The 19,430-nt window shown below is 38.8% G+C and overlaps 1 protein-coding gene across 1 annotated transcript in view; it reads left to right on the top strand.

Annotated features, from left to right (window-relative positions):
• LOC119191593 (inositol 1,4,5-trisphosphate receptor-like) overlaps positions 1-19,350 on the top strand; it is a gene marked incomplete at its 3' end in the record, with an annotated part of 33,846 nt that extends 14,496 nt beyond the window's left edge. The window contains 27 exon segments of the mRNA XM_037445481.1: positions 1,845-2,005; positions 2,511-2,676; positions 3,408-3,551; positions 4,363-4,505; positions 5,878-6,036; positions 6,265-6,370; positions 7,003-7,181; positions 7,728-7,883; positions 8,490-8,687; positions 9,018-9,124; positions 10,296-10,321; positions 10,323-10,376; positions 10,760-10,864; positions 10,867-10,887; positions 11,396-11,479; positions 11,482-11,552; positions 13,406-13,453; positions 14,975-15,134; positions 15,580-15,723; positions 16,291-16,410; positions 16,826-16,891; positions 16,894-16,959; positions 17,473-17,576; positions 17,578-17,608; positions 17,911-18,114; positions 18,619-18,734; positions 19,215-19,350. Coding sequence (XP_037301378.1) covers positions 1,845-2,005; positions 2,511-2,676; positions 3,408-3,551; positions 4,363-4,505; positions 5,878-6,036; positions 6,265-6,370; positions 7,003-7,181; positions 7,728-7,883; positions 8,490-8,687; positions 9,018-9,124; positions 10,296-10,321; positions 10,323-10,376; positions 10,760-10,864; positions 10,867-10,887; positions 11,396-11,479; positions 11,482-11,552; positions 13,406-13,453; positions 14,975-15,134; positions 15,580-15,723; positions 16,291-16,410; positions 16,826-16,891; positions 16,894-16,959; positions 17,473-17,576; positions 17,578-17,608; positions 17,911-18,114; positions 18,619-18,734; positions 19,215-19,350 — 3,075 coding nt within the window.
• Between the last annotated feature and the right edge of the window lie 80 nt (positions 19,351-19,430).

The raw sequence follows: 19,430 nt of genomic DNA, 5'->3' as shown, positions 1-19,430 counted from the left end.
CAAATGAAATGCTAAAATTCCTCTCAGAACATCTACAAGTACCACTACAATTATTATTTAACAATATACTTACTACAGGGATAACTCCACAGCAATGGACCAGGTCGAGTATCATTCTGCTCCACAAAAAAGGTGATAGGAAAGATCTAAATAACTATCGACCCATAAGCCTAATATCCAATGTTTACAAAGTTTTCTCAAAAATTATTCTGAACAGACTCTCAAAAATTCTAGACGAACAACAACCTAGAGAACAAGCAGGTTTTCGCAAACATTTTTCCACAATAGACCATATTCACGTGGTCACACAAATATTAGAAAACCAACGAATTCAGGAGAACTCTATATCTGTGTTTTATTGATTATACTAAGGCGTTCGATTCCATAAATCATGAAGCTATTTGGGAATCCCTAGTACAACAGGGTGTGGAAAGTAAATACATTCAGTTGCTTTATAGCGTGTATTCTAACATCAGTGCAAAAGTAAGATTAGAAAGAGAAGGAACAGAATTTCCCATAAGAAAAGGCGTGCGCCAGGGCGACCCACTTTCGCCAAAAATATTCTCTGCTGTCCTAGAGTCCATCTTTCGAAAACTAGATTGGGAAAGAAAAGGGCTCAATATAGACGGTGAATATCTTAGTCATCTTCGTTTCGCTGATGATATCGTTGTTTTCGCTGAAAGCTCCAGTGATCTAGAAAAAAACCTCAACGAATTAGCAAATGAAAGCACAAAAGTGGGTTTAGCCCTTAATGCAGAAAAAACTAAAATTCTTACAAATGGTATTAGAAACACTGTAACCGTAAAGGGCGAAAGCATAGAATATGTTGACGAATACGTGTACCTCGGACAAGTAGTCTCATTTAAGAACTATACCAACAATGAAATACAAAGGAGAATAGCTACGGCATGGAAGAAATATTGGAGCATGAAAGAGATAATGAAAAACAAACAAATAAATATATGTACAAAGAAAAAGCTATATGAGATAACAATACTGCCATGCTTGACATATGGTTGCCAAACCTGGTCATTAAAGAAAGAACATGAAAATAGACTAGCTATCTGCCAAAGAAAAATGGAAAGAAGTATGTTGGGAATAAAACAAAAAGAAAAAATCAACAATACAACTATACGAGAAAAAACCAAACTAATTAGTGTGATAAAAGTAATACGATCTTTAAAGTGGAAATGGGCAGGACATATTTGTAGGATGGCAAATAATAGATGGGCAAAAATTATAACGGAATGGATACCACGAAATAATACGAGAGGTAGGGGTCGCCCAATGAGGAGATGGAAAGATATTTTCTTGAAGTTAGCAGGACCAGACTGGATGACGAAAGCAAGAGATAGGAAGCTGTGGAAGTCGATGGGGGAGGCCTACGCCGAGGGGGCGACTACTACGTGAAGGTGTAACAATAATGTAAAGTATATTAAGTCCTATGAAATGTATTTAAGTAGTAGAAATAAAGGCTTATTTATTTATTTATTTATTTATTTATATATATACTACGTACTAGATTTGGCTTTCGTGTTCAACTGAGTTGAACTGCAATCTATTCAAACCGACTTTAGTATGGTCAATAATGACAGCTTGTGGTTGTGTAACAGCGGCGGTTATAATATAAGGGCTCGAGTCTAAGTTTAAACCTGGATGTGAATAAAAATATTAGTTAAATAAGTAAAATTATTTGTCGTTCAAGTGAATAAATAGGTTACAACAGTGACGTTTTGGTTGCCATTTTAGTTCAAATATTGAATAAATAGTTCATATGGACGTTCGTGTCTATAGAATATACGTCAATGGATTAAACCGATATACTTAATACCCTCTCTTCCCAGGTGGGATGTTCCTTAGTCAAAGAGGATAAAGAAGCGTTTGCACTCATATCGGTGTCGCCGAGCGAAGTGCGAGATCTGGACTTCGCGAACGACGCGTGTAAGGTGCTGTCTGCTTTATCCACCAAGCTGCAGCACGGGAACATCGAGATCAACGAGAGGAAGTGAGTGACAGTTTACCTATCAATGATACAGGACAGTATGTGACAGTTATTGTTTAGCCATCAACCATATAGCTTCGAGACGCAGCATAACAGGCCACCTTTTTTGTCAACACTTCTTATAGGACGCGGCAATAGCTTAGTGGGGAGAAGGGCAGGGGGGAGGGTGAAATGACGAGAGGATTGTCCGCAGGTTTAAAACCCAACGGTTTGTGACAAAGTCGAATCCAAACATCCAAACTGATCTTTATTGATTTCCATAAAACGCCAACACATTTTTGTTTTTAATGAAAAATGACTATTATTTCCCATGCGATAAATTTATAGGGACAAGTTTGTGTTAATCCAGGACATGGCTAAATTCCATCCAAATCAATTCAACTGTTTTTGCGTTTACGTCTTACAAACAACCAAACATTTTCCTTTATAAGTAAGATAAGATTACGTCACTGTATTATGGCTAATTTTAACACTACATCATGGTATTACAATACTTTTTTGTTTCCAGGGCCCTAACCTGCCTCCTTCAAGACATAGTATACTTCATAGCGGGTTTCGAGAATGAACCCAACAAGTCGGAAGCCTTAGATCTGGTGGTGGAGAACCCTCACAGGGACCGACAGAAGCTGTTGCGGGAGCAGTACATACTGCGACAGCTGTTCAAAATATTACAAGTAATTTATATATAATTTTTATAGAATATGCATTGAAAAGATGATACGTTCCACTAGTGAAGAAAATGATCTCGAGTGTGGTGGATGTTTTAAATGGCCAGTTGCGGCCTATCCGAATTTTATAGGAGATGGTATAGAAAGCCCAATACCACTTCACGCGACCTTATTTTTATAGAATAGCATGTATTAGAACAGATGATATGTTCCACTAGCGAAGGAGATCTCCAGTCTGTTTGGTTTTGTAATTCGCCGGCCGCGACCCATCCGACGATTGTTGGAGATTGTATAGAAAGCTCAAAACCTGATCGACCTGGACATCGAATCCGAGACTCCTGCACGGCAGTCCCACCGGTCCTAGTGCACCACCGAGTCAGTTCAGTCTGAATTTGATTTTTTTTTTATTGCTTAGAGTGACGAGATGAGCTTGCCGTTAGCCTGATGGTAAGCGATATGACCACCCATAAACAATAGTAAAACCATCTAATACCTTGAATTACAACGTTTTTTTAGTATTCCACTGTGCTCACCATCCTGAGACATGAGATGTTAAGTCTCATGTCCAGTAGTTACACTGGCTACAATATTTTTCAATCCGGAACACAACAGTAACTACACACTGCTGTTTAGCGGCAAAAATAAACATTGCGGTGGTACCCTCCTAGGCAGACTTTCTCATATAAAAGACCTACCACTAGTATGATATGTTATAAAGTGTAAATATTTGTCCCCAGGGGCCATTCCAAGAGACAGAGGACGGCGAGGCGTTCCTCAAGATTGAAGAGTTGTACGACTCCCGCTACGCGCCCTACAAGTACATCTTCAGACTGTGCTACAGGATACTCCGGCTCAGTCAACAGGACTACAGAAAAAATCAAGTATGACAAACAGACGCTCTATTTATAGTACTGTATATATTGTGATGGATATAGTTATCGATTAAATTAGCCCAAAACTTTGTCATTTGAGAGCAAGAGTCCCTCCTATAGGGAGAAGGGTGCAGATCTTCATGGGTATATTTATCAATATTATCAGTCCGAAACTTTCCCATTTGAGGGCATGAGTTACTCCTTTTAGAGGAAATGGTGGATCATGTGGGATATCTTTATCGCAATTATCAACCAAAAAATCAGCGCAAAACTTTCCCATTTGAGGGCATGAGTCACTCCTATGGGGTAAGGGGGTAGATCATATATGCGGCACGTTGGCCACATATTAATAAGCTTTTAAACATACTTCTCTCCGAATCATTTGTTACAACACTTATAGGCCTCTTCGTTTCCTTCCCATGTCTTTATTAGCCGTTAAAGTAAAGACTTGTCAATTAGTTGTATGATTCACGTGACGGTGAAGTTAGCTTGCTTCATATTGTTGCTACAGTCCAGTTGAGGTTTCTATATTTTTATTTTAAAATAAGACACCACGGGATTTAGACAAGATTCCTTTGTACAATCATATCGACAGTTGAAAGGCCAATTGTCTTAAGCGTCACTTTTTTAGAAAAAATTTAAGTAGTTAAAAAAAACACAGAAAAAATTGCTGATTTTAAAATTGTATAAAACTTAATGTCGCAAAAAAAATATCACTTAACACAATTAGCCTTACAAAAGTCGATATAATTTTAAAGGTGCGTTGTCTATGACCTATAGCTATTAGCTTAAGTCATAAATAATATGCAATTGTCACCAGGAATACATAGCGAAACACTTCGGTTTCATGCAAAAACAAATCGGCTATGACATACTGGCGGAGGACACCATCACGGCGCTGTTGCACAACAACAGGAAACTGCTCGAGAAGCACATCACCGCCTCAGAGATCGAGACGTTTGTCGGTACGTATATATGGGCGCACACTTGTACCGCCATCTATTGTCACGAAACATAACTAAAATATTTTATTAAATCGGAAATGAACTAAAGAGATTTATTTATGTAATTTCAAGAGTTTCTTAATTTGTTTTATATTAATTATTGATTTACTTGAATGTTTTTGTAATTCTTACGTATTATAATCGTGATGTTCAATTTATTATATTTGTTAGACATCCTTATTATAAGTTTGATTTTATATAAAACAAAACATGTTCTGAAATTCATATTTGATTATTTAAATGTAAACTGCACGTTTGTACCATTTTAAAGTATTTAATTTACAATTTTAGATTTAAGTTATTTCCTCACTGTCACCAGTTCGGAATAATTAAGTATCTTTGTTTATTTTATCCCATCGCTACCTATTCTTGGTTTAAAATATTGTAAATAATTAACAATTTATTGTAAGAATTGTTTAATTTAAATTACGAGTAAACTTTGGTTAAATCATATTATATTCAAGCAATATATTGAATGTCTAAACTTTGTAACGGTTAATGGAGAGTATTTAAACTGAGCATTTGAGCAGCCAGACACAGTCGTTTTCTATACCTCGGGTTACTAATTATAAAAAGTTAAAAGTGAAGTTTGGTGTTTCTCTTTACCATGGATTTGGGGGAAACCTCTGCCCCAGCGCCGACATATACATATAAAACAAAGTTCCCTTTCTGTCTGTATGTATGTTATCGATTTTCTCAAAATCTAGTGAACGGATTTTTATGAAATTTGGTATGGAGATAGTTTAAGACCCTGGGAAGGTTATAGGCCACTTTTTATCCCGGGAAAATATATAGGACTTTTATCACGGAAAACTCCTTCATGCAGGCGAAGGCGCGAGCAAAAGCTAGTTTATATATATAAAGAGGAAAGAATTGTTTGTTGCTCCAAAACTAGTGAACCGATTTTAATGATTATGTCATAATTAGAAAGCTGCTTTTGCCAAAAGTAACTTAAGTAATGTTCTATTTCATACGATTAGGGGAAACCTAGTTACTCTGGAGTCTGTAGTTATGTTATGTTATGATATGTTATGCTAGGTAAATGACAGACCTAGTGGGTCTTTAAAATATAAGACTGAGTTTTGTCTATCCACTCAATTTGTCTACTAATATTTGACTGCCTCGGTGACGTAGTTGTACTGCATGCGCGGTACGACAGCGTTCTGAGGTCTTGGGTTCGAATCCCGGGACGGGCAGTGATATTTGCGTTTTTCTACTCAGTATCAGCCCGGGGTCTCGAATTTGTGCCCGATATGGCTTACTCCTATCACATCATGGGACGGAACACATTTGGTGAAATGAGGGTGCCCTGTTTGCGACTCTGTATACCCCGGTCTAGTGCGCAAGAACATGAAGACGTGGCAGTCCCGTTTCCTGGACTACTTGAGCGACCTGTGCATCTCGAACAAGAAGGCCATCGCAGTGACGCAGGAGCTCATCTGCAAGAGCGTGCTCTGCGCCAACAACTCCGACATACTCATCGAGACTAGGTACCATACATTATTCTATATTTGTGGGTATGTCACATTAGTGTGATGCTTTAAATAGAATATAAAGTGCGTGAGCGAGACGCAAGAGAGAAGACAGAATGAAACGAAGTTAGGCAACGAACAAAAGACGATTGACTGACAAATTATTAGAGAAAAGTTTATGCTTGATAGGTTCAAAAGCAATTTGAATTAATTTAATGATGTTAATTATTTCCATTATTTTTACAGATTAGTATCAGTAAAATACGGAAGAAAAGGCAAGGCGTCGGCTGCCGAAGACGCCAACAAACATTCCATCGAACAGAAAGTCATGTTACTGTGGAACAATAAGAAGGTAAGCTTTGCATGGAATACAACAGATGATATTATATACTTGTACAATTTAAATAAAAAAATAAATACCTTGGTCGATATCTGCAGATAGATCCTGTAAACAAACAAATAAAAATAAATATCTACACCAGTCCCGTATATACACTGTCCTACTGCTGGGTTCGGGCTTCTCTACTACTGAGAGGGCCTTAGTCTTCCACGCTGGCCTAGTGCGGGTTGGCAGAGTACACATAGTTCGGAACTTCTTGGTAAAATTCTCATTCACAAGTATTAAGTGATGGTCCTATTATATACTTTTAGCCCGTTTATGCGATCGAACCGCAAATATGTATTAAGAACGTTTAGTAATTCGACCGTTAGTGTTAATTATATTTTATGGCTTATTATTAACTTCGATAACACGAATTTCGTTTCTTTTCTGTGAATGCAATATTTATCCATCTTTATAGCTGGCACTATATTTGTCATACTTGAGCAAATATTTGCGTTATTTGGCCAATGCACCATTTTTATTCACGAAGAACATAAAGTCGAGATTATTTCAAAATACTATTTTGACGAATACATCAAATGTAGTGCCAGCACTAAATACGCCAACAAGTTACTACAAATAAAGTATCTTATCCGTTGCAGAATAAATGTTACCTCTCCGACCTGGCGGCGGAAGCTCGCATGGACCCGAGCAGCGAGGCGGCCGCCATCCTGGACTACTACAGACACCAGCTGGACCTGTTCAGCAACATGTGCCTCAACCGGCAGTACCTCGCGCTCAACAGCCTATCGCCACAACTGCATATAGACCTGATATTATTGTGAGTAGAGCAGAGTTTAATCGATCCTCCTAGACTAGCGTTAACAGGAGTGAGATGTGTATGCCTTATTTTTTCTGAAATAAGTCTTAATATTGCTAAAATATTTTGAAGATATTCTGATTAAAGAAGTAACTGTCAGGCAATAGTTTCGTTTTCAAAAGTAGTATTTTTACACCGTGTGTAAAATATTGAAGCGAGTTTTGATTGGATTCATATACACATTGCTGAAAGATTGAAAAATGGCTTTTCCTACATCGAAGATTTCTATGTGGACGTTTATTGGCAGTAATAACTTTGATACACAAAATAAAATCACCAGAAAAAGAAACGTTTTCCTTTAATATGTTACGTTAGTTAGTCTGATAAGGGTCGGCTTATACAAACATACAGGGTGAGTGCTTTAGGCACTCGCAACCCTAAAAAATTAAGCGACCATGCTGAGGGCAACCCACTAACGTACTACGAACTTGAAGTCAGCACGGCCCCTGGGAGAGAATGAGAGCAACGATTAGGAAACGAGTTTACTAAAATGTATATATTGTACAGATGCATGTCGAACGCGTCGCTGTCGTACGAGGTGCGCGCGTCGTTCTGCCGCCTGATGCTGCACCTGCACGCCGACCGCGACCCGCAAGAGCCCGTCACGCCCGTCAAGTACGCGCGCCTCTGGACCGACGTGTGCGACCGCATACACGTGCACGAGTTAGTATCTCGCACCCCCGCACACCCGCACACCCGCGCACCCGCACCGCTACACGCCCCGACACCTAGAGTTTCTTTTGCACCGGTTTTACAGCCGTTTTCAATAAACGATCCCGATCTCAATCTTTAATCTGATTCCGAGAATGAACCATTTAAAATAAGAAAAAAATGTCCTGATTGGTCCATTTTGAGATAGTAAAAGGGATTGCGATCGTTTATTGAAAAGGCGGTTAGTAACGCTATGTTTGATAATTGCCGTAGGGTTTGACACTAATATTACTTGGATTGTAATTGATGTAATTTTATATGACTAAGTCTCGTATAACATGGGATCCTGAAGAAACAAAAACAATTAGGTAAATTATGAATTGTACCAATCGACATTTTCTTTGGACTTCATTTAACTTAGTACCAGCTGCAGTGAAAACACTGCCGTCTTAAAAAAATTACATATGGTTATAAAACGAAAATGAAACTTTTGGAACCCCAGCGCAAGAAATTTAAAAATTAAATTTATTCTCTATCTACAAAAATCATCCACCTGTACATGGTATCAACTTTATCACACCTTTTAAAAACATCCTGTATATTTTCTGATACCAACAGCTACCAATGCGTGAAAGGAGGTCCGGACGCGAACCGGGAGAAGGTAAAGGAGCAGTTTGCGTCCACCATCCGCTTCGTGGAGGACTACCTGTGCAACGTGGTCACCAAGACGTGGTACTTTGGCGACCACGACCAGAACAAGCTGACGTTTGAAGTGGTCAAACTCGCTAGAGAGCTTATATACTTCGGGTTTTATAGGTGAGATCGGCTGTATTTTTTTTTTCATTTATTGCTTTGAATGACGAGACGAGCTCGCCCTTCGCCTGATGGTAAGCGACGACCGCCCATAAACAGTAGAATCACCATCCAACACCGTTAATTACAACATATTGTTTGGTATTCCACTGCACTCGCCATCCTGAGACATTACACTGACTACAATATTCTTTAACCGGGAACACAACAGCGACTACACGCTGCTGCTTGACGGCAGATATAGATATTGCGGTGAAAGCTCACATATTAGATACCTACCACCTATAAAAGTAAAAGTGACTCAAATAATGTTTTGTTTCCTTTCGCTCACAGCTTCAGCGACCTGTTGCGGCTGACAAAGACGTTGCTCAGCATCCTGGACTGCGTCACGGCGATGGACCTGCTCAACGAGACCAATGCGCTGTCTGGAGAAGTGGAATGTAAGTGAATCATCGGCTTGGTATGTCATGCAAAAGCCATGTTTTATGTTGAGGGACTGATTTTTCGCACTTACCTCATAGCAGTGCGGGCCGTTGTATGTGATGTAAAAGCCATGTAAATGGAAGGATTTCGCTGCTTCCAATAAACGATACCAATAGTTTTTTCAATCCATCGTGAAATTTGACCAATCCGAATAAAGTTATTTTTGACATGGTTATATGTAAATTATCTTGATTGGATTTGTTCGTGGGATCGAATCGAAGATTAAGATTGGGATCGTTCATTGAAAATGGTCGTCAGTAGTTCATCTTGGAAAGTGACAGTAAATCTGATAATATTTACCGATTAGGATTACGCTGGGTTGTTTTAATGGATCTTCATCGTCTAACACCAGATGTAACTTTTGAACGATAGTGCATTCCCAATATATGTAGCATTGCAAAAAAAAACATATCTTCACACTTATGTAGGTACATCGGTAGGTAGCACATATAGTATTTCGCTAAAATGTTTTAATGCAACTGTGGCATCGAATCATAAAATATCCCTTTGAGCATAACAATACTTTAAATAGTCTTTTTCATGGATATTGTTAGTTAGACTTATTTAAATAATTTCAATGCAAGCAGCCCAGGAGAAGGAGATAAAGAAACGTGAGTGCTTTTTAAATTTCGGTTGCCTAAATAAGTATATGATACCCTGACTAGTAAAAAACCTATCCATGCTGTGATTAAATAAGAAACTAATTTCTTGTATTGATAACAAACTTCAAGACGAAAAACGGAAGCAAGATTTTTATTTTCCTGGTCACTGTATAGTATTTATACACTATCCCCCTTATTCATAGACTTTTTTTTTATCTATGGACGGCGTAAAGCTGTGATAACAAGTCTGTTCCTCAGTGCTGACGGCATGGCAGCCTTCGCAGTGCGTAGACATAAGGCCGTTGTGATTGGCTAATATTGAGATAAAATTTGAATCTAGTTGGCTGTCAGATAAACAAAACGGAGAAACAGACTTGTTATCACAGCAATGCTCCTTAGATAAAAAAACGTCTATGAATAAGGGGATATATGTTTCTTGAATCGGGCATGCATCCAAAGAAGAGTTTTATTTTCTTCGTCAAAGTATACTTTACAATCTGTTCTTACAAACTGGACATGATTTCAGCCGAAGGCGGTGTTCTTCGGAGTATAGAGCGACATGGGCGCTGTTATGACTTCCATAACACTCGGCTCTGTCGCTAGAAATGTGAGTTTGTTTTCCATTATTACAATACTGCGGGTATACGGATAGTTCTATTTTCCTACATATGTGCCTTAACAAATCGTCTAAAAATATGTTAGTGTTGTATCGATAATCGAGTAAATCGATTGTGGAATTTGACTATAAAGATTATGGTTTGAATGAGAAACGCAAACCATTAATTATAAAGTTGATCAGGACCATTACGTGACACGATCCTAATAATACTACGTTTAATTGTAGGACTTCAGTTCTTACTTCTTATTAATTAAGATCACCTAGATATAACGAAAATTGAAATCGGCAATTTAAGCTTACTTTATCGATAACTGCACCAGCAGTGAAATCGCCCATATTGAATATTATCAATAGTGATGTATTGCGTACAGCAGGTGGGCCCCGGCAGCAGCGGGTCAGGGGGCGCGGGGCTACAGCGCAGCGCCTCCGCCCTGGTGTTGGCGCGGGAACACCCGCTCGTCATGGACACGCAAGCTCCAAGATCATCGAGATATTGCAGGTGACATCACCATTTTTATAAATTACACTGAAAATATTCTCTCATCATTATCGACGAATGATTGATGAAAACCAACATCGATAAGATAAAGGTTGCAAGTAAAATTGCAAGTGAAGGTTGCCATTTTAGTTCAGATTTTGAACAAATAGTTTATATGGACGTTCGTATCAATATAATATACGTCAATGTATATGAAAATGTTTGAATGATTGTTAGAGGTAAATGCAGATACCCACAGTTTAACCAGTTCCGCCAAAATTATGCATACGGATTGACCTTGTACTGGATTATCGCATAGGTTTTTTTACCAATACTTTGCTACCGTGTTAAAAATTAATATTCCACTTTGATTTTTCTTTAGATGGCTTTGGCGTCGTACCGATTATACTACGGATATCTGCAGTAAATTGTTATTTTAAAGGTTTTTAACGCGAGTAAAGTCTCGAGTAATAAGTTTTATGTAAAATACAACAAGTAAATATCTGAATCGCACTTGATCTACACCCAGTTCATCCTGGACGTGCGGCTGGACTACCGCATCAGCTGCCTGCTGTCGATATTCAAGAAGGAGTTCGAGCAGGCGGGCGAGGCGGCCGAGCGCGCCGACTCGCGCGCGCTGACGTCGAGGCCATCGGGCTGCAGGCCGAGGGCATCTTCAGCTGCAGGTCAGCACCCGCATAGCACAGAGAACCTCATATGTGCATCGGGACACCAAATCTCATGCTAAAAGGAGCTAGTTCGTGGTGGATCTTTGCTATAGTGGGAGTATACAGAGTGACTTGCAAATAACTGTGGGTGGCGAAATCAAATCTATGAGGAGCAGCGAAAAGTACCCAATGGAGTTTCGAATTCGATTTTGATGAAAAATAAAATTATCAGTCAATAGTATCGTTAAAAAGATCAAATTCTGGAACGTTGCTGTGTCTGCAATAGTTTTAGGCCGCGCCAACCACGCCCACTTGAAAAAATAACGTTATGGAAACGGGTATCAGTTGGTCGACTTCAACGAACCGAAGATTTGTTGTTGCTCACTTCTATGTATAATTCGAGGATGTTATGTTAGGTATTGAATATATTTACTATGGACACAATAATAGTCGTGTCCTCCTAACATTTATATCTAAAGCATTTTTTGAATGCGTGTCTGAATTTGAAGGTAACTTGAGCGACTGGCGTATCTTGAGTATACGACCAACTTTGTATAGCACGTCCGAAAAAATGGGCGTACAACGCGCTAATATGAAGTGGTAGAATACGGACTACCACACTATATTCTATCTTTGATATCTTTAATAATTTTCTTATTAAAATCAGCTTTAGTATTATAATAATATAATATTCTATAAACTTTAATCTTTTCAGATTCTTCACGCAATTTTAGAACCTGTCACCTTTGTATACAAATATAATATAGTAATATAGTAAACTATGTACAATATGTAAATTATGTAATTATGTACCATATATTTCTATTGTAATTTTTTATTGTAAACTTCCTATATTATAAAAAATGGATAACATGTCATTGGCTTAGTTCGATGCGACCAATCATTCAACCAATAAAAAATAACGAATTAACATTGCGTTTTGTGATTTGTCTGTATAATTAGAAGGTTCAAATTAGTTTGTCGCATTAGAGCAATACGCAAACTGGGAATGTGCGGGACTACATCGACCCACAAATTCTGGGAGATCGCGCACGGACTGTAGTATTGTTCTGCATTTGTAATTAAGAATACACCGTAAGATGACCAATTAAGGTTGTTTTTCAGTACACGAAATACATATTATTTAGCGAGATTGCATGAAGAAAAAAACATTTTTATTAATGTAAGCGTCCTGTGACTCTAAATTTATAGCTTCGGCTTCGAAACTGCGACTATTGGGAATGGAAAGGGTGAAATATCTGTCAGAGATCTTTAAATAAATTAACGAACTAAGCAAATGATTCAAAATATAAATATCATGTAGTAACAATGCATGATGTATGGTGGTGGGATATAAATATTCTACTTTATTAGTGTTCAAATTTTTCTAGATTTTATTTATTACCTGAACCATAGAAACTATACCTTTATTATGGACACTAGTAAAGTAGCTCTATTGAATATAAATATTCTCATTATTCAAATGTTGACACTTTAAACGATACAATGTTGCTTTATTCAGTATTATCGAATTTTCCAATATCGATATGTAAAACAATCATGAAAGTTTGAATTGAAGTATACAAATCAGTACAATCTGGAATCAGTTTAATTCGTAAACTTAGGATCAAGGTTTTCGCAATCTATTACGATCAATTTTACATCAATCAAGATCACGGATTGAACTGGTGCTTGAACGTGTAATGTTCATGATAATTCTTTAATCGATTCAAGAATTCATACATTTCAGATACTATATCGGATTGAACTGATACAGAAGTTGAAACACATTTGAATAATGAAGCAACGGGACCCTTCTATCGCCTCAGGACCTTCCATAGGTGTTTACTAATGTAGCGACGTTATTTCAGAGCTATACAAACAGTGCCAGAGAGCTGTCTACCAAAAAATGTAGATTTGTTAGTAAGAATACATATAGCATGATAATATCGGGAATGAATAATACGCATGTGGAATGGTTGATGACACGTTAAACGCCGTATAATTAAATTACCATGAACCCAGTAGTATAAGTGGGATTGGGCCCCCACTGCTGGGAAAAAAATCTTAAAAGGCATCTAGGAGAGATGAACGCAGTATTTTTTAAACATTTATATTTACATAGTTACCTAAGCTGACAACTATTTTATATTCTATTTTAGAGGTTCAAACAATTTGGGCCAGCACGATTTTTCTATTTAATTGGTCATGTTCATTTTATGGAATTAAAAAAATGTAGAGGATTTGCCCAAAATGTAAAGAAGCTTATACGGCATTTACCGTGTCAAAATACTAATTAAGTTTGACTAAAAAAAAATAGAATGAGAGTTTTTATTGTCGAAATATTTGGTTGTATGAAGTCGAGAATCGAAAAATATAATTTAAATTGAATATATCTTATATATAAACTTTATATCGACAATGAAATCTCTCAACAAATGCGCCTAACCCGAATGCCTAAACTCTTCCCTAACATTGCTTCAGAATAACCACGAATTAATGGAAAACCGAGAATGCCTTAAAAAGCACGCTAGTTTGATAGAATAGTTTCGATCTTAATGCCCCTGACGTAAAGAATAGCAATCATTTTGTGAATTTAGTAAACTTCGACCTTAAAATATTTCATAAATCATTTAGATCTGGTCCGTTTTATAACCCCATAGACGTTATAGTTTCGTGATAGATAATCTATGTGTGAATTGACATGCGAAGGCTGGTCAAAACAACGAGTTTTAAGTGCTTTTGAATTCGAGTTTGCTGAACGGCTTAGAGATGCTTTTGATACGTTTAAATTTTATATCGTTTGTCACGAACTTGATAAAATACACTTTCAAAGATATAATGAATATTTTGTACACAATACATTCTGTTACTAAATTTACATCCACATGAATACGTCTAAAAATCAGAAGGAAGCAGCTTTGTTTTCCTTATATATACAAAGAATGTAATAAGCATGGTATACCCATCACAGGTACACAGTGTGTGAAGTTTATGTAGCACCATTATCAAAATACCCTCTTTTCTGTGAATTTTGACTAACTTCACCACGAATTCGTCAACTTTTCGTACACTCCTGTACCCCTAGCACAAATTTTCGCGTTATAATAAACGTTCAGTTATAGTTTCGTTGAGTAATTTTTATCGATATTATAACAGCGCCCCTGTGAGCGCATTTGGAACTAAAACACGCCAGCTTAACATTACGTGCGTGTAAATCCACAGTAAATCATATAGTTATCAAACAGTTTGTGTTGAAATTGATGAGATTTAGCAGCACGAATTTCTTATTTGACGCATAGTATTGTCAAACGAATGTAGAGACATATTTTTTACTCGATACGAAGACTTGGACTGGTTCGTGCTAGGGGTACTGCTCACTAGCGCAAGTTCGTGACGAGCGCTGGAGGGCGCCGGCTCCAGCTGTGTGTGTGGTGCAGGGACGGGCTGGACCTGGACTCGTGCGGGGGCCGCATGGTGCTGCGCGTGCTGCTGCAGCTGTGCTCGCAGGGCGCGTCGGCGGCGCTGGTGTCGGGCGCGCTGGCGCTGCTGTTCCGACACTTCAGCCAGCGGCAAGAGGTGCTCGCCGCCTTCAAACAGGTGCGTTTATCATAAATTACGTTTAAATGAATTTAATTATAAAAGTATTTTGCAGAGTAATATAGTAATAGAGTTATTAAAATTAAACTATTTCGATTTTATTTCCGCTTTGAGTTTGACCCCTTCGTGACCATGAAGCCTGCAAAGTCTTCATGGTCACGTCGAAACGTCGGGAGAAATTTTAACCTGCGACAATTTTGTGAATCATCATCAGCCACATAAAGTCCACTGCTGAACGTAGGTCTCTAAAGATTTCCAGTGGAACCTGTCGGAAGCGGCCTGCACCCAGCGTGTCTGCCTGTGTAATAAAGTCAAATGTGTATCGTACCAGCTTCCCTGGGAGTATGGTCTCATTATATTGATGTTAGACGCCGCTATAGTAATAAGTCCGATGCCCCTGATTATCCCTTCGCCTTAAATATGTACTCAAGGATATCTTCTTCAGGTCCAGCTACTGGTATCAGACGCTGACGTGGAGTCGTACAAGCAGATCAAGGCTGACCTGGATCTACTGCGGCAGAGCGTCGAGAAATCTGAGCTGTGGGTGTTCAACAAGGGCCGCGCGGTCATATACTGGACGAACACACTGGTAATAACGGTGATTTTGGTATAACAATATGATTAAATTGAATCTGATGATACAACATTCAAATATAATGATAAATAAATAATGCCAGTCATTATGTCTTAAAAAAATTAGTACAAGTTTTACTATTACCTATTTGCAGCTTGCCTTCACTGGATATATTCTGGTTGACTTGCACGCGAATTATAAAATGACAGTTTTTATGATATAAACTGTCAATAGCATACGAAACATATCTGTAACCGTCCAAATAAAGTAAAGTTTATCAATAGTCTATAACAGACATATCCACATTTTCCTACTATCAACGGCTTTGGGGTTGAGCTACGTATCAAATAGAGAACCTGGCCCCCATCGGCAACCAATCGCGAGTCACAAATACATATAATTAGTAGTTCTGTAATTAATAATTGTCGGTGTTAAAATATTACGGATTTTTAATAAAATCATTTGAAAAAATACATATTTGAAACCTTCCTATCAGCTATAAATAAAAAAAAAACTTAAAAAATATATCCTATGTTTAAAAAGGTTGCGGCAATAGCGACCTAACGTTGTAACACATTTTAGGTCCAACAGGTAATGTGGGTCCACTGGGCGGTGCTGGAACGCAACGCGTCGCTCGACAACGTCCTCGACACTTCTAGAACGGCCAAGCACGACCACAACGAGTATAAGAAGATTAAAGAGGTAATAACCTTTAAAATAATATGATGGTTATGTCTTATTACGTATACTAGCATTTGGACTCAATTTGTGATATGAACGTTTATAAGTCTTTCTAAAAATATAAGATTTGAGTTTTATAAAATTCGAATATGGATGATGCAATAGGTAGTGTACGCTATGCCTTATTTAGAGTAATGGCGAATAGTTTACCAAATAACTTGACGACATACAACTCCTGTAAGCCAGTTGCATGCATTTTATGACAGCGAGCGGTGAAGCTCGGCGAGTCTCAGGGAACACTAATTTGTCATTATCCCGCAACGAAATTAATCAAATACAAAGACAGAGAGGAGTTGGGAATATTAATTGTCCATTTCCACATCAAAGCGGAAGACAAAATAATGAACTAGTTGATTAGCAATAAGATTGTTTCCAGATCCTGCAGCGCATGATAAAGTACTGCACGCAGGGCAACAGCGGCGCCGAGCCGGGCCGCGCGCCGCGCGCCGCCACGAGCAGCGCCTGCTGCGCAACATCGGCGTGCACAACATCGTGCTGGACCTGCTGCAGGTACCACTCGCTTACAACTATTTTAATCTTTTTTATACAATTTGTCTAAAAAGTACGTGAATGCCTTGTTATTGTAGTTGTTACCACGCTGAAGGTCTGTGTTCGAATCTCCTTTACGGAAAGTGATATTGGATTTTGTTTTAGTATCAATCTTTAATTTGCGTCCCATGTGCCTTATCACACGACGAAAAATTGGTACACCGGTTGCCTCTGCCTACCCCTTCAGAGATTAAGTATTGTGAAATTGTATGAGTAATTTTGTATAGCCAATATAACAAATATGGGCAAAAGATCTCTATAATTAAACCGTCGTCGAAAACGGAGAATATTTGTGTATATTTAGTGTAGGTTTTCTCGCTAACAGTTCATAAATGTACCTACCCTCTAATACTTATGAATATTATGAACACCTGGCTTTGTTTTTTAAAGCCACATTTTATAAATTTATTGGTCTGGCCTGCTAAACTTGTCAATATCAAGTCGTTACTATAATAGAAAATTTCTTGATGGCAGGTGCCTCACGATGAAGACGACGCGGCGATGGACGAGCTGCTAGCCCTGGCTCACGAGTTCCTGCAGAACTTCTGCCACGGCAACCAGCAGAACCAGGCGCTGCTGCAAACATCTCGACCTATTCCTCAACGCTGGGGTAAGGGATGAAAGTATTTGTACGAGTCGATGGTTAACATGGAAACATGGAACAACAATGGAAACCTGTTGATACACTTTTTGCAACTTCAGTCACTTTGCAACCTCCTGATATAGGTGGTTTTCCTTTCTACTTTGGCACCGCTGTGACTTCACTGCACTTGATATTAGGTTAACTATAGCCCAAGAAAAATGTCGACCAACCAGCCAAATAGTTAATTTTGTTACTATAGCAAGAAAGATATATAGAGCTGATTTTCCTTTCATGCTGACGTTCATGACTCAATTTATCTGTATTTCCAGATTAGAGAAGCGCAAACCGTGTGCGCAATATTCAAAGACAACCCGACGCTGTGCTCCCACGAGGGCAACGAGAAGGTGGTGGGTCATTTCGTGCACTGCATCGAGTCGCGCGGCCGCCGCCCCGCCTACCTGCGCTTCCTGCAGACCATCGTGCATGCCGACACGCAGTACATCCGACGCAGCCAGGACCTTGTCATGCAGGAGGTATGCACTAGAGTAGGATAAGGCGGGATGTAATCATTATTTTTATTGCTTTTAATGACGATGGCCTGATGGTAAGCAATATGACAGCCCATAAGCAGTAGAAACACCATCCAACACCTTAAATTACAAAGTATTGTTGGTATTCCACTGCGCTCGTCATCCTGAGACATGAGATGTTAAGTCTTATTATGTCCAGTAGTAATACTGGCTTCAATGTCCTTCTTACCGTAATACAACAGTGACTACATACTGCTGCTTGGCGGCAGAAATAGACATTGCGGTGGTAGCTACCCAGGTGGACTCTCGCAATATAATGCATTCTCAGCACGATGGCTAATGTCCGCCTGTAATTCCTTGCTCGTTTTTCAGGTACCATTCGGTGCTTGCCTTGGTCCACATAACGCGTGAACTATAGACAAAGATATAATAAAATCCAAATAGCTGGAGCTACAGGCACACCTGATATACAGCATGATCACAATTCCTACTCTTGTTTTTTGGTAGATGGTGAATGCGGGCGAAGACGTGCTGGTGTTCTACAACGACAAAGTATCATTCAACTACTTCATAGAGATGATGAAGCAGTACAAAGCAACCAGCGAGATGCCGGAGCCGTTGACGTGAGTTCTGCAATCATTTTTTTTTTCTTCAATTTGGCCAACAGAAAATATTAAAGGACCAATGAATTAATAATAAAGCAGCTTGCGTTATACAACAAAATTTTATAATAACACTAACTTTTGCTGACAGCTCCTCCCGTGTCATGATTTTTCTGGATAAAGTCCGGGTATATAAAATATATTCCGGGATAAAATAACCTATAGCAGCGGTCGGCAACATGCGGCCCGCGAACGTTCTGATTGTGGCCCGTGACTGTTTTGTAATAAGGCTTAAACATCAAAATAAATATATTAAATTAAGAGTAAACGCATTTAAGGCAGGGTTTCTAGGTTTAATGTTATACACATATGTCCCCTTTAGTTAATGTGGTCCTTGCCTACCAAACTGTTGCCGACCGCTGGCCTATAGGACTCAGAAGTAATATAGCTTTCTAAAGGTCCACAGAATTCCTACGATAAACAAAATCGTGTTAAATCCAGGTACCACATCCAGCTGGTGAAGCTGCTGACCTGCTGCACGATGGGCAAGAACGTGTACACGGAGATCAAGTGCCACTCGCTGCTGCCACTCGACGACATTGTCTCCATGATCACGCACTCGCACTGCATACCGGAGGTACGGCTGATTATGTTCCACAAGCTAGTGCCAGTGGCTCTACCTGTGTGAAAAGTACTTTTCGGTATAAATATTTTCAG

This window comes from Manduca sexta, unplaced genomic scaffold, assembly GCF_014839805.1.
Source record: "Manduca sexta isolate Smith_Timp_Sample1 unplaced genomic scaffold, JHU_Msex_v1.0 HiC_scaffold_1676, whole genome shotgun sequence".
Lineage (NCBI taxonomy): Eukaryota > Metazoa > Arthropoda > Insecta > Lepidoptera > Sphingidae > Manduca > Manduca sexta.
This window is presented reverse-complemented; position numbering and strand designations above follow the sequence as displayed.